Source organism: Fringilla coelebs, assembly GCF_963513975.1.
Source record: "Fringilla coelebs genome assembly, chromosome: 7".
Lineage (NCBI taxonomy): Eukaryota > Metazoa > Chordata > Aves > Passeriformes > Fringillidae > Fringilla > Fringilla coelebs.
Genome location: NC_140035.1, coordinates 15,326,475 through 15,338,890, shown reverse-complemented (window position 1 = coordinate 15,338,890; position 12,416 = coordinate 15,326,475). Strand labels below are relative to the sequence as shown.

The following is a 12,416-nucleotide window of genomic DNA, read 5'->3' as shown; positions in this document are numbered from 1 at the left end:
GGGTCCTCGTGGTAGGGGCATCCCCGCCAGCCGGGGTGAGGCAGGAATATGTGGTGTGCCTGCGGTTTGGATGTCCCCAAGAGTGTGAGGTTTCCCCCCACACCCCCGTTAATTGAATACTCACCGTGTTGGGGGTCCCCGAAACAGTGGAGTGCCCTTAGGATTATAGGGACGCGCTAGGAAGTAGAAGGTGTCCCCCCGTGTATAGGGGTCTGTGTAAGAACTGGTGCCCTGGGGATAAGGGGGTGCTTACAGGGAAAAATGGTGTCTTGCAAAATGGATAATTTCAGAGCTACAGAGCCCCAAAAATGTTTGGTGACAAAGGGAGTGGGGGTATCCTAGGGGGACTGTAATGGTGCCCTGGAGCTGGGGTTTGCCCAAAACTGGGGAGGTGTTCCCACAGCGAATAGGAGTGTCCTCGAGTCTGTGGGGATGCTCAAGGGATATGATGGTGGCATTTACCAGGTGCCCCAAAAACGTGGGATACCCCTACAACTGACAAACATGGAGAGCTGTGAGGATGGGGTAGTTCACAGGGTTTGTGAGAGCCCCAGAATAAGGGAGGTGCATGGGCAATGGACTTGTGAGCAGTTCTTCCCTAAAAGCAATAGGGGTACTCGGAGCCACAGCATTCTCGATGTCTGTGGGGCTGGCACTGGGGCACGGCTCTGTCTGCTGGCATTGATGGCATGGCTTGACTTGGCTTAGTTTGGCAAAGCACAGACAGCACAGGAGGGACATGGGGCTCTACTCTAGGGGGATCCCCCACAGCAACCCCCAACAGAGGGCAAGCCAGCCTTGCAGTGCTCCTGTGCATCCCACAAATGCTGACACAACCCTTGCTCTGTCTATAGGGAAACTGAGGCACAGAGCCCTGCATTGCCATGGCCATGGCCTTGGAGACCTTCTGCTCTCCTGGGGGGACTGCAGCACACAGGGGTGCCTTGAAAGGGATCTCCTCATCCATGGAGGGCCTGGGGACAAATTGGAGACCTCCAGCTGGAGACCCCCAGGGTGCATCATCGCAGGGATGACAATGAACCCCTGGGTGCACCCCCAGTGCAGCGTGGCCTGGGCCATCCTGGGACAGGACGATGACAGAGGGCTGCGGGCTCCCCTCGGACTGAGAAAGGCATCTGGGGGGACGACGGAAGGGTCCCTTTGGCTGCCACTTCCGCTTCATTCTGGGAGAAGATTTTGCAACATTTCCTCCCCGGGCAGTATAAAGTGGGCGGTGGAGGAAAGGGGTACTGGGAGGTGGCACGGCAGCAGGCGCAGGTGAGGGATCCTCTGGCTGGTGTCTGGTGCTACCCTGCCTCCCACCACACTTTGTACTGGAGCCCTTTGGGGGTGACATCTGGATTTAAACCCGTACCTGTGTGCTTCCCAGTGAGAAACAACTTGGGATCTGGAGCAGACTCCACATTTGAGGGGACGGCAACAGCAGCGAGCAGTGAGTCCATGGGGTGCACTGCTGGAGATCGTGGCTTTCCTTGGGTTTGACAGCTCCCATCTGAGGCCCATCACATGTGGAGCAGCCTGGGGGCTGGGGTGGGTTGCTGCAGCTGCTCAAGAGGCTGCTTGGTAGAGGGAGGTGGTGGTGAGAGCACTCAAGGGTGTGCTGAGGGCTCATCTGGGGTGCAAACCCTCCATAGTCCCCAGGGACATCAGCCTTGGGTGCCATGGGGAAAAAACCTGCTCCCATTTCCTTGCACAGCAATGAGCTAGGAGGATCCTTCCCCATGGCATGTCCCTCTTTCCTCCCCACTGGGAGCCCAGGGTCACCCCATTGTCCCCCAGCCCTGCCAGGGGCAGGGGGGGAAATGGAGTGCTGCTTGTTCCCCTCATCTGGGCCAGCTGTGGGATGTTTGTGTGTGCTGTACCCGGGGAATACCCGTTTCCAGAGGAACCACCAGAATTTTGGAGTGGGAAGGCAGAAAACAGCAGCCAGAAATAGATGCAGGGGAAGCACTGGCATCAGGCTCTGCCCCATGCCTGTGGGAGCCCCACTTGGGAGGACATTCCCCATCAGCATTGGCAGCTGGTTGCAGTCCTCCGGGATGCTGATGCCTCAGCATCCCAGCATCACCACCCTGGGGTCACCATCCCAGGATTTCCATCCCTGGATCACTGCAAGAGAGGATACAGCAGAGGCAGGGAGAGATTTTTCTGGGCAGTGGCACCAGCCCAGCTGCAGCAGGGAGTTCACATGAGGCAAAAGGGGAAAGTCAGTCCCAGGGATGGTTTGGGTTCAAACAGGGCCAGCTTGGAGCTGGGGGCCCCCAGCACTGGGGAGACTCAGCATCCCAAGCAGTCCTGGCATCTCCAAGCCCTGGAGGGGTTGGGGGCTCAGAAATGGGACAGAGGGGTGAAACCAGAGTGAAACAAGAGTGCAGATCCATTCTGAGAGAAGACTGAAAGCCAGTGGTCTTTGGGGAGGCAGGAGCAGAGCAAGCTCACCATCTCCTATGTGTGAGGAGACAGGAAAAGCGACTGCCACCTGTGATTTCCTCATTGAGGCCAAGCATGGGGGGACATGGCAGTGCCCAGCTGAGCAACAGGAAAACCAGAGATGTAATATTTCCAAAGCTGCCTGCAAAGTGCGACGTGTCTTTCCGCCCAGGGCTTGAAACTACTCCTGCAGGAGCAAGACCAGGAGGTGGAAGAAGGGCACAAAGCACCTTCAGACCTTCCCGAGTGCTGCTGCCCCAGGCACCATGACCCCAGCCTTGCTGCAGGCTGAGGTGGCAGGAGGGGCAGCTCCGTTCCAGGCATCCCAGCAGCAATGCTTGAGGGGTTGGAGAGGCTGGAGGGATACAGGGGTTCTTGAAGAACTTTGGAGGTGCCTGAGGGGCTCTGACATGCCCAAAGAGCTGAGAGGCTTTTGAAGGACCCCCAGTAAGCAGAGTAGCCCAGGGCTTCTGGAGGAGCCAGATGTCTCCTGGAGGGATGTGATGCTACATTGATGGGGAACCCCCCCAAACTGAGAGGAGATGATTATTCTATGAGGGAACCTCTTCTTCCGCAGGAGTCAGGAAAGGGACAGGATTGGGCTGAAATGCAGGAGACTGAGGCATGCAGGGGGAGTTTTATGAGGGGGTATATGAGGAGCAGTGTTTACCTGCAGTACTGACCATTACCTGGCACAATGTGGATGCTGTGTCCTCCATCACAGTGGAGTGATGAAGGGCAGCTGCCCCTTGGCTGGGAGGGGACTTGGGGGACAATGGAAATGCCAGAGGACCCAAAGGTGCTACCATCTCTGGTCCACAACACTGTGACCCCAGGCTCATGCCATTTTGTGCTCCACAGGCAAAATGGAATCCTTGTCCTACAGTGGGGATTTCTCCAACATCTTCTACCTTTACAACTACACCTATGACTACAGCACAGCCATGCCTGACACTGCTATCTTATCCTCTCCGTGCCGGCCTGAAAGCTCTACCCTCAACAAGTACCTGGTGGTGGTGATCTACTGCCTTGTCTTCATCCTCAGTGTGGTGGGGAATGGGCTGGTGGTGCTGGTGGTGACCTCCATCCACACCAGCCGCTCTGTCACTGACGTCTACCTGCTCAACCTGGCCGTGGCAGACCTGCTCTTCGCTTTGACCCTGCCGCTTTGGGCAGCCTACCGAGCCCACGAGTGGGTCTTTGGCACTGTGATGTGCAAAGCCATCTCCGTGCTGCAGGAAGCCAACTTCTACAGCGGCATCCTTCTGCTGGCCTGCATTAGTGTGGACCGCTACCTGGCCATTGTCTATGCCACACGGGCTGCCACTGAGAAGAGGCACTGGGTGAAGTTTGTCTGCTTGGGCATCTGGGTCTTCTCCACGCTGCTCTCCCTGCCCGTGCTGCTCTTCCGTGAGGCTTTCCACTCACCCAACAACGGCACCGTGTGCTATGAGCGCATCAGCGGCGAGGACACGGCCAAGTGGCGGGTGGTGCTGCGGATCCTGCCGCAGACATTTGGCTTTGTCTTGCCCCTCCTGGTGATGCTCTTCTGCTATGGCGTCACCATCCACACCCTCCTGCAGACCAAGAATGCTCAGAAGCAGCGGGCCATGAAGGTCATCTTTGCTGTGGTGCTGGTGTTCCTCATCTGCTGGCTGCCCTACAACATCACGCTGGTGAGCGACACCCTCATGAGGACGCGGGCCATTGCCGAGACCTGTGACAGGAGGAACCGCATCGACACAGCCCTCTCTGTCACGCAGGTCCTGGGCTTTGCCCACAGCTGCATCAACCCTATCATCTATGCCTTCATCGGTCAAAAGTTTCGCAACAGCTTCCTCAAGATCCTGGCGCAGCGCGGGCTGATCAGCAAGGATGCTGTTGCCCGCTACGGCCGCGCCTCCTATGCCTCCACCTCTGGCAATACATCCACCACCCTCTGAGCTCTTCTAGGACCCAGCCCTTGTGTGTACCAGCTGGTCCCAGCACCCCACACACCTCAGCATCCTCATCCAGTCCCCTGGAATGTGGGTGGTGATGCCATGGGGATGGGCAGGGCCACCACTGGATGCTGAACCCCAGCAGGAAGGGGGCTTGGGTGGAGAGGTGGTAGGACGCCATTGCCAGGGGAGTGATGTCAAGTGTCCACCCTCCCCCCTCTTTGGGACAAAGCCTGTGACCCTGTGGACTCTGTGAGCCTGCTGTGGGGATGGTGTATTTACCCAGTGACCATCCAGCAATAAAGGAGTTGGTGGGTTTGTCACCCATGTCTGCCTCCTCTTTGCCATGGGAAGGGACATGGCAGGACAGGGCCAAAACAGTGCTGCCTGCTGAGCCTGTCAGAGTGTGGGTAACCCTTCTTCCAGGACAGGGTTTGGCATCCTGTGCATCCCCACAGGGGACCCAAGCCCAGGTTTTCCTTCCTACAGCTCCCCAGACAGGTCCTGGCACTTCGATGGTCTCTGTGTGGAGTGTATCCCACCTGGGGACAAAGTGGGATTCCCTTTCCAACCCCAATCTCAACCCCAGCAGAGAAAATCACTGAAAGATCTCTGAGCAGCCCATCACACTGAGCCATCACACAGACCCCTGCCTGAAGGGTACCAGCACCCCAGGCACCCCCACCCCCCCGAGCCATGGTGTCAGGACTTTGTTGTGCAAAGGGCTGGGAACCTGTGCCTTACACAACCGGGATGTTTCCGCCCTGGCTTGGGCAACTGGGGCTGACACTTGACTGGGGTCAAGGAACTGAAGAGGGGACTGTGACCCTGCTGGGGACTCTCCTGCCACTCTGTGTGCCAGGCCTCAGGATGCCTGCCCTACACCTACAAACCTACACACCTACACACCTATACATCTACACATCTACACATCTCTCCACTGGAGTCCCACACTGCTCCTCCATTGACCTTGATCCAGGTTCCTAGGGGTTCATAACCATGGGGACATTAGCAGATGTCACCCATGTGCTGGCTTATGGGTGGGCACAGGGGTCCCCAGCACCCAGGTGGGAACCCTGGAGACTTCGAGCAGAGCAGAGACAGTGGGGCTGCTGAGTGAGGACAACCCATCACCTTTCCATCTGAGAAACCTCTTGCCCAAGTGGTTCCTCGGCAGTGTGGTAGGAAGCCAGAGCTGTTGACCAAGAGCTGTCTACTCTCCCCGGTGTGGGATGGTGCAGGGAGTGGCTCACCCTGGCTGCAGCTAGAACACCCTTTTTGGGGATGGTTTTTCCACAGGAGAACTTGAACATCCCCACACCAGCACTCCCCACCCTGCACCCAACCCCAGTGTCAATCTGGCAGTGACTGATGGATGACACAGAAGACACAGGGGTAGGAGAAATGAGTAGTTTTCCTCTTTGTGGACCAGCGGCAAGAAAGACACATGTCAAACCCAAAATGCTGGGCAGCAGGACCTGCATGCAGGCCCTGGACACCCCAGTAAGTCCAAGAGGAGGCAGTCAGGGCAGGAGGTGTTCCAGACCTGGCGCCAGGTCTGCTGTCCCACTCATGTGGCCTGTGGGTGCCTTTGCTGGTAGCAAATCAGGCAGCAGCGGCCGTGCTTGCCCATGTCCACGGAGCAGGTGTGGCACACCTTGCCCTGGCACAGCCTGCTGAGAGAGCAGGAGGTGAGAGCTGAGTCCTCCCCGCACTGTGCCAGTGCCAGCCCCATTCCCCTCACAGCCCACCTGCAGCTGTACCGCCGGGAGAGGAGGCGGAAATCCTTGTGGCAGCGGGCACACAGCCCTGGGTCGCGGGGCACCGGGCTGGGCACCGGAGTGTCAATGCCCTCTGTCTTCTGCCACAGGGCATCCTTCTCCCTGCGGGAGGGGAGAGGTCAGCACTGGTTTTGCCTGGGCTCTGGTGCCCTCCTCTGGGCAAAGGGGTTTGGGTCCCCTTGCCCTTGCGTGGAGTCCCCGGGGCTCTCACCGCAGCAGCTCCAGCAGCCGCCCCTTCATGTCGCGGATGAGCTCCTGCTGCCGTGCCTGCTCGGCGCCGCGCGTGGCCTCCCGCTCCAGGGCCTCCCGCTGCGCCCGCTGCAGCGCCGATGCCCAGCGCTCACCGTCCTGCCGGGCCCTGCCGCGGGGCAGTGGCGACACGGTCCCTCTGTCTCTCAGCTGATCGTCTCTCCGTCCCTCCATGCATGCGGATAAATCTCCCGCCGCTGGTTCCTCCCTCCCTCTCTCCCTCGCCCCCTCCCTCCTTTCCTCCCTCCCTTCTTTTTTCTGCTGTTGCCCATCCATCCTCAAGCTCTCTCTCCACCCTCACAGCCACTTTGCCATCTGCCACCCATCCGTTTTCCCACTGTTCATCCATCCTTCTCCACATCCATACCCCTGGCGTTGTGCCCACCCACCCATCGACTCATCCCAAATTCATCTCTGTGTCTCTCCATCCACCGTCCCATCTCCATCCATTCTTACTAAATTGATCCCTCCTTCCCTCCCTCGACCTACTAACGCCAAACCACTCCAACTCTCTACCCGCCTACCCTTCCACCCGCCTATCAGTCCCAAACTGACCCCTCCCTCCAGTCCTCGCCCCTCAAACCCTTCCCTCCCTCTCCCTGCCAATCCCCTGCTGCTGTTCGGCTGTGTCCAAGCGGGACATCATTGGGGCCCCAGGGGAAATCATGTGGCGGGTGGAGATAGGAGGTCCCACTCTGGGGTGATGGGCGGTGGAAGAAGGGGTCCCTGTCCAACCTGCTGAGCTCCTCCTGCAGCCGTGCCATCTCCTGTCGCTGCGCCTGGAGCTGCTGCCGGCTCTGCCAGGTCTCCTCCTGTGCTGTGGTAGCCAGGCTGGCCAAGCGCTGGGGGAGAGTGGGGCTTCAATCCTGGACCCAAAACCCCCACCCCACCACGGGGTCCCCTTGGACTTGCCCATACCATGGCCATGCTGGTGACCGTGCTGGGCTTCCCTTCTGCCTGGGGGGCTTGTGGGGGCTCCTGGCGACCACGGGCGAGCTCCAGTGCCTGCCGCAGCACCTCCTCCAAGGCAGCCACCTCATTTGAGGTACCAGCATCCTTCGGCCCGTCCGTCCGTCCTGCCGCCGCCAGCGCTTCCTGGCATTCCTGCAGGCGCGAGGTCAGCGCCGCCGCCTCTGCCTGCACCCTGGCCAGCTGGGTACCCCTCTCCTCTGCCACTTCTTGCCAACCCCGTGCCTCCTCCTGTGCCCGTGCCAGTGCCCCCGGGTCCCCCTCTGCCACCGCTGCCTCCAGTGCCCGCTGCAGGAAGGTGTTGGTTTCCCGCAATGCCTCCTCCTGGCGTGCCCACAGCTGGGCCCGCCGGGCACTGCTCTCCTTCTGCCGCCGGTGCCGCAGGTCCGCCCGCTCCAGCCGCACCGCCAGCACCTGGGCCGCCGCCTCACGCTGACCCAGCTCGGCCCTCAGCTGCGACACCAGTGCCTGCAGGGATTCCTCTGTCCCATCCGGCTTGCTGGGCACTGGTGACACCCTGGCTGACAGGGACCCCAGCATGCGCCTTGTGCCAGTGGACAGTGGGGACATGCCAGGTTCTCCAGCACCATCAGGGTGGGCTGCTTTGCCAGTGCCATGTGCATCCTCCAGTTCCTGTATATCCACACCCTTCATCTCCTTCTCATCCTCCTCCAACTCTTCATGCTTCTCTTCCAAATCCTCCTCCATGTCCACTTCCACATCCTCCACCTTCACATCATTTGTATCCTTACTGTCATCCTCCTCCACTTCCTCTTCATCCTCCTCCTCCATGTCCTTCTTCACTTCCCCATCCTCTACATCTTCCTCTATATCTTCCATTTCCACACTCCCTGCCTGCAGGGCAGCTGAAGTGGGTGGGTAGGGATGGGCTGGTGGCCCATGGAGTGCCACAGTGGGATGGCCAGTGCCATCCGACCATCCATGTGCCACAGTGCCGATCCTGTCTGTCTGCAGGGCTGTCTTTGCTGGGCTGCTCCTGATCACCGGGCTGGGCCGTACCAGTGGCCTAGAGGGGACACAGGGCTCAGGACTACTAGGTCACCCCCAAGGTGAACAGGGCATCACCACCCTCCTTTTAGGCTCACTGGGCACAGCAGCCTTTAGGAATTTGGGGGGCAGCAGGGCAGGGCATCAGCGATGTTGGTGCCACCAGCCTGAGCACCCACAGAACACGTGGCACCCATCGACCCAAGCATGTATGCTTGTGCCAGTCCATGCACACGGGCATGTGAACAGCATTTCTGCATTTCAGCAGAACAGGTGTGCTGAGTGTGCTGGAACAGCTGCATCCATGATGCCCCCACAAGTGTGCCCGGGGCAAGGGTGTGCAAGCATATACGTGTGTCCCTGTCTGTCAGATGTCACGGTGTCATGGTGTTGCAGCAGGGAAATACTCGGCACAGGATGGCTCTGTGTACACATGCATGGCTCTGTGTACACATGCATGTGGCATGATTGCAGGCACAGGCAGGGTGTGCATGCTGGTGCCAGTGCCTGTGCCCCCCTGGAGCCACACGTGAAGAGCTGGCACATCTGGAATGCCGTGTGAGGTCCAGGGCAGTGGGGCAATGCACACATGCTTCGCTACAATGCTAAGCCCCGGGTGCCTCTGATGCCCTTGACATCCCCAGTGCTGCCAATGCCCCTGGTGCCCCCAGTGTCCCCAGGCTCACTCAGAGAACATGGGCCAGGCGGTGTCCAGGTCACTCCTGTACAGAGCCAGGTGGAAGGTGACACAGTCCAGCTCATAGAGGCTGCCCAAGATCTCTGCTCGCCGTTTGGGACTCAGGAAGGGGCTACGGGCGTAGTACCACTCACTGCAACCACAAAACATGCATCCTTCTATGCCCTGGACAGGTACACATGCCTGCAGCACCTCTGCTGACTGGGTGCCGTAGGGTACTGCCCACCCTGGCCATGTCCCCCACCAACATGAGCATCCCCTCAGTGTGCCCCTGCTCTCACCAGAGGCTCTCAGGGTCAAGGAGGCAGAGCTGCAGGGACTCTGCCAGCTGCCGGTGCACCAGGCAGTACCGCAGAAAGGCTCGGCCCCTGCCCACAGGGGTCTTCAGCTGCAGGGGAGAGGGGGCTATCAATCCCTGTCACTCCAGTCTGCCCCTCCACACACCTCCCTCCCAGCCCATGCAGGGAAAGAGGGTCCCCAGGGCTTGGCCTGGGATGTAGTGGGGATCCTAGTGGGCTCAAAACCGTTTATAGCACCAGTGGGTGAATGCTTGGTGCCCAAGCAAGTGTGCGCCTGTGCAGAGGTGCATGTGCGCCCACAAGCAAGCAAAAGCTTGTGTTTGTGCACAAGTCCCTGGGTATCCCACCAGCCCATGCCCACCTTGTCCAGGGAGGTGACGAAGTGAATGCCTTCATGCTCCTGCCGGCACCGTGCTAGGCCTTGGCACAAGAAGTCCCAATAGTCCTTGCGCTGACCAAAGAAGCTCCTCTTCTCCTTGAGGTCAAACTGGCAGAGGTACAAGCTTGGACTTTCTTTTTTGGGAGCATCCTCTGTTCCCCCCAGCCTGTCCCCTGTGGGGCTGGAATCCAGCCAGGTCCCCCAGCAGGGTTGGTCTGGGTGTCCCTCTCTTCACTGGCTCCATACCTCAGTTACCCTTTTGCAGCACATGTAATTACACATGTGGACTAGGGAGAACCTGGTCCAGGTGGCTGGGGATGCCCAAGGCCAGACAATGCTGGGTGGGGTTATTCCATCCCCTGCATGGTTAACACAGGGTCCCTGCTGCTGTCAACTGTGCCTAAGGGGAAAGGAGGCAGGGAGCAGCAGAGATGGAGGAGCAGCAGTACCTGGAGGAGGAACTCTAGCTGGGCACAGAGGCTGTGCAGCTCCCGGCTCCCGTCCGTCACCGGCAGGTTCTGCTCCTGGTAGCTGCATTTCAGCTTGGCCACGGTCTCTGCGGGATGGCAGGGCTGGGCTGGCATGGCACCCTCTCCCATCCTACCGCTCTTCCCTCAACTGCCTCACAACAACCGGCCTCGGGGATTTCTCATGGTGGATGAAATCATAGAATCATAGAATCTAAGTGGGAAAAGACCTCCAAGATCAAGTTCAGTCATTAATCCAGCACTTCCAAATCCACCATGCACCATTAAACCATGCAGCCAAATGCCACATCCACACGTCTTTTAAATGCCTCCATGGGTGGTGACTCCACTACTTCCCTGGGTAGTCTGTTCCAATGCTTGATAAACATTTCCATGAAGAAATTTTTCCTAACATCCAGTCTAAACCTCTCCTGGCACAACCTGAGGCCATTTCCTCTTGTCTCAAACCTTGTAACTGAGGAGAAGAGACTGACTCTGTTCTGCTACAACCTCATTTCAGATAGTTGTAGAGAGTGATAAGATCCCCCACTGTGCCTCCTTTTCTTCAGAGAGAAAGAGGAACTTGGGATGAAGGAGGGGACCAGGGGTAGCAAGGAGCACCGCCACCTCCTGGGCACTGCTGGTTCCCAGGGGCTGGCTGTGAGGATGGGAGCAGGCAGCAGTGGCAGGGCTGGCACGGGGATTCTCTGGAGCATCCCTGGCAGTGACACCCCCCACTGCCCACGACTCGGGTGCAAGAAGGGATCTGGCATGGCCAGGGTGACATGTGCCGTGCAGGGAACATGCTGGCAGGGGACTGGTTGGCACACTTACTCTGCAGGTCCTTGATGACACGGTTGAGCTCCCCTTCCCCTGCCATGGCTGTTCACAGGGATCTGCAGAGGCGGGGGCAGTGATGAGAGGTTCTAGGCTGGCACTCCCCAGGCATCTCCAAACTCTCTGTCCCAGAGCGAGTGTCTGCCCCCCCAGCTCTACCCCAGAGCTGCCTGCTATTAAGGTGGGAGAGGGCAGGTTTAGGCACCCCTTACCCTGCCCATGTTCCCCCACTACACAGGGCAGAGCAGAAGAGATGGACAAAGGTGTCTTATCCTGCCCCCTCTTAGCTCTCCCTGTGCCCTGCCCCTGTGTGTCCTCAGCCTCTGCTCCCATTTCTTGGGGAGTTCCTGGGGCTGAGCCCACCACATCCCTATTGTGTCCCTGTCCTTATCCCTGTCCCTGTTTGCCAGGATTCAGGATGTGGGTTTGGCGCAGGGGAAGTGCTGCTTTTGCTTCTGCTCTCGCTTCCCTCATTCACATAATGAATAATGTGGGGGCTTCTGGGTGGTTGAGCAAGGGGGCACACCAGCCCTGATATGCAGCCCCCCTAAGCTCAGCTCCCTAGGCAGAGCCCTCTGGCACAGCATGTTGCCTGCGCAGCTGGCATGGGGTTTGCGTGAGCTGTGGGCAGGAGGTGAGGAGCCACTGGGCGCAGTGCAGTGATTTTGGGGTGGGTGGCAGCCTGGGGACAGGGTGAGGGAAATAGCCCATGGAGGTGGCAGGTCTGTGACTTGTCACTGTGGCTGGTGTGGGGCAACACACATTGGGAGGTGGGGCGTGTGTCCCAGCAGGGTGCACTCACAGGAGTGGGTGCACCGGTGTGCCCAAATGTGCCCAAGCGTGTGAGTGCCCTGTGCCCTCTACCACTGCACAGTGAGGGAGCAGGACACCGGTCTGGGGCTGTCTACGCTCCCATTCCAGGGCTCTTGAGAGACCTCGATGAGCTATCTTTGCATCTGCCCACCCCACCTGTACCTCAGTTTCCCCTGGGAAGAGAAGCCCCTTACCTGTGTCCAGGAGCTGTGGGCTGCCCCGAGGTGGTTGCTGAGTGCTGCGGGTGTGCTGGCATGTCCCTGTGCCCACGCTGTGCCTGCCTGCTTCTCCTTTTGTACCTTGGGAGGAGGAAGTGTGGGAGGTCGGTGAGGCTGCAGAAGCCACAGCCCGCCCGGCCCACATCACATCAGGCACTGCAGCTTAGCCCCCAGCACCCGGCTCCCTGTTTTGGGGGGTGCCAGCTCTGGGGAAAGGGTCAGCAAGGCTGCTCTGCCTGTGCAGCTTTTGCAGGGGCAGAGGAAGAGCAGTGTCAGATATGGGAGGACGCTGATGCTCCCCAATGAGA

The 12,416-nt window shown here is 59.1% G+C and overlaps 2 protein-coding genes across 2 annotated transcripts; one reads left to right on the top strand and one right to left on the bottom strand.

Moving 5' to 3' along the window:
- Nucleotides 1–3,317: 3,317 nt before the first annotated feature.
- Nucleotides 3,318–4,394, top strand: LOC311155726 (C-X-C chemokine receptor type 2-like; the record flags this gene model as incomplete). The annotated part of the gene is made up of 1 exon (XM_084209106.1): nt 3,318–4,394. The coding sequence occupies one exon, from the start codon at nt 3,318–3,320 to the stop codon at nt 4,392–4,394; it is 1,077 nt and encodes a 358-aa protein (XP_084065232.1).
- A 1,567-nt stretch (nt 4,395–5,961) lies between these two features.
- On the bottom strand, nt 5,962–12,253 carry RUFY4 (RUN and FYVE domain containing 4; the record flags this gene model as incomplete). The annotated part of the gene is given in 13 exon segments (XM_084209454.1): nt 5,962–6,064; nt 6,143–6,274; nt 6,384–6,530; nt 7,157–7,263; nt 7,340–8,417; nt 9,085–9,228; nt 9,377–9,483; nt 9,756–9,881; nt 10,223–10,329; nt 11,075–11,126; nt 11,130–11,136; nt 12,085–12,196; nt 12,199–12,253. Coding segments are annotated over 13 exon segments (2,277 nt in total).
- Between the last annotated feature and the right edge of the window lie 163 nt (nt 12,254–12,416).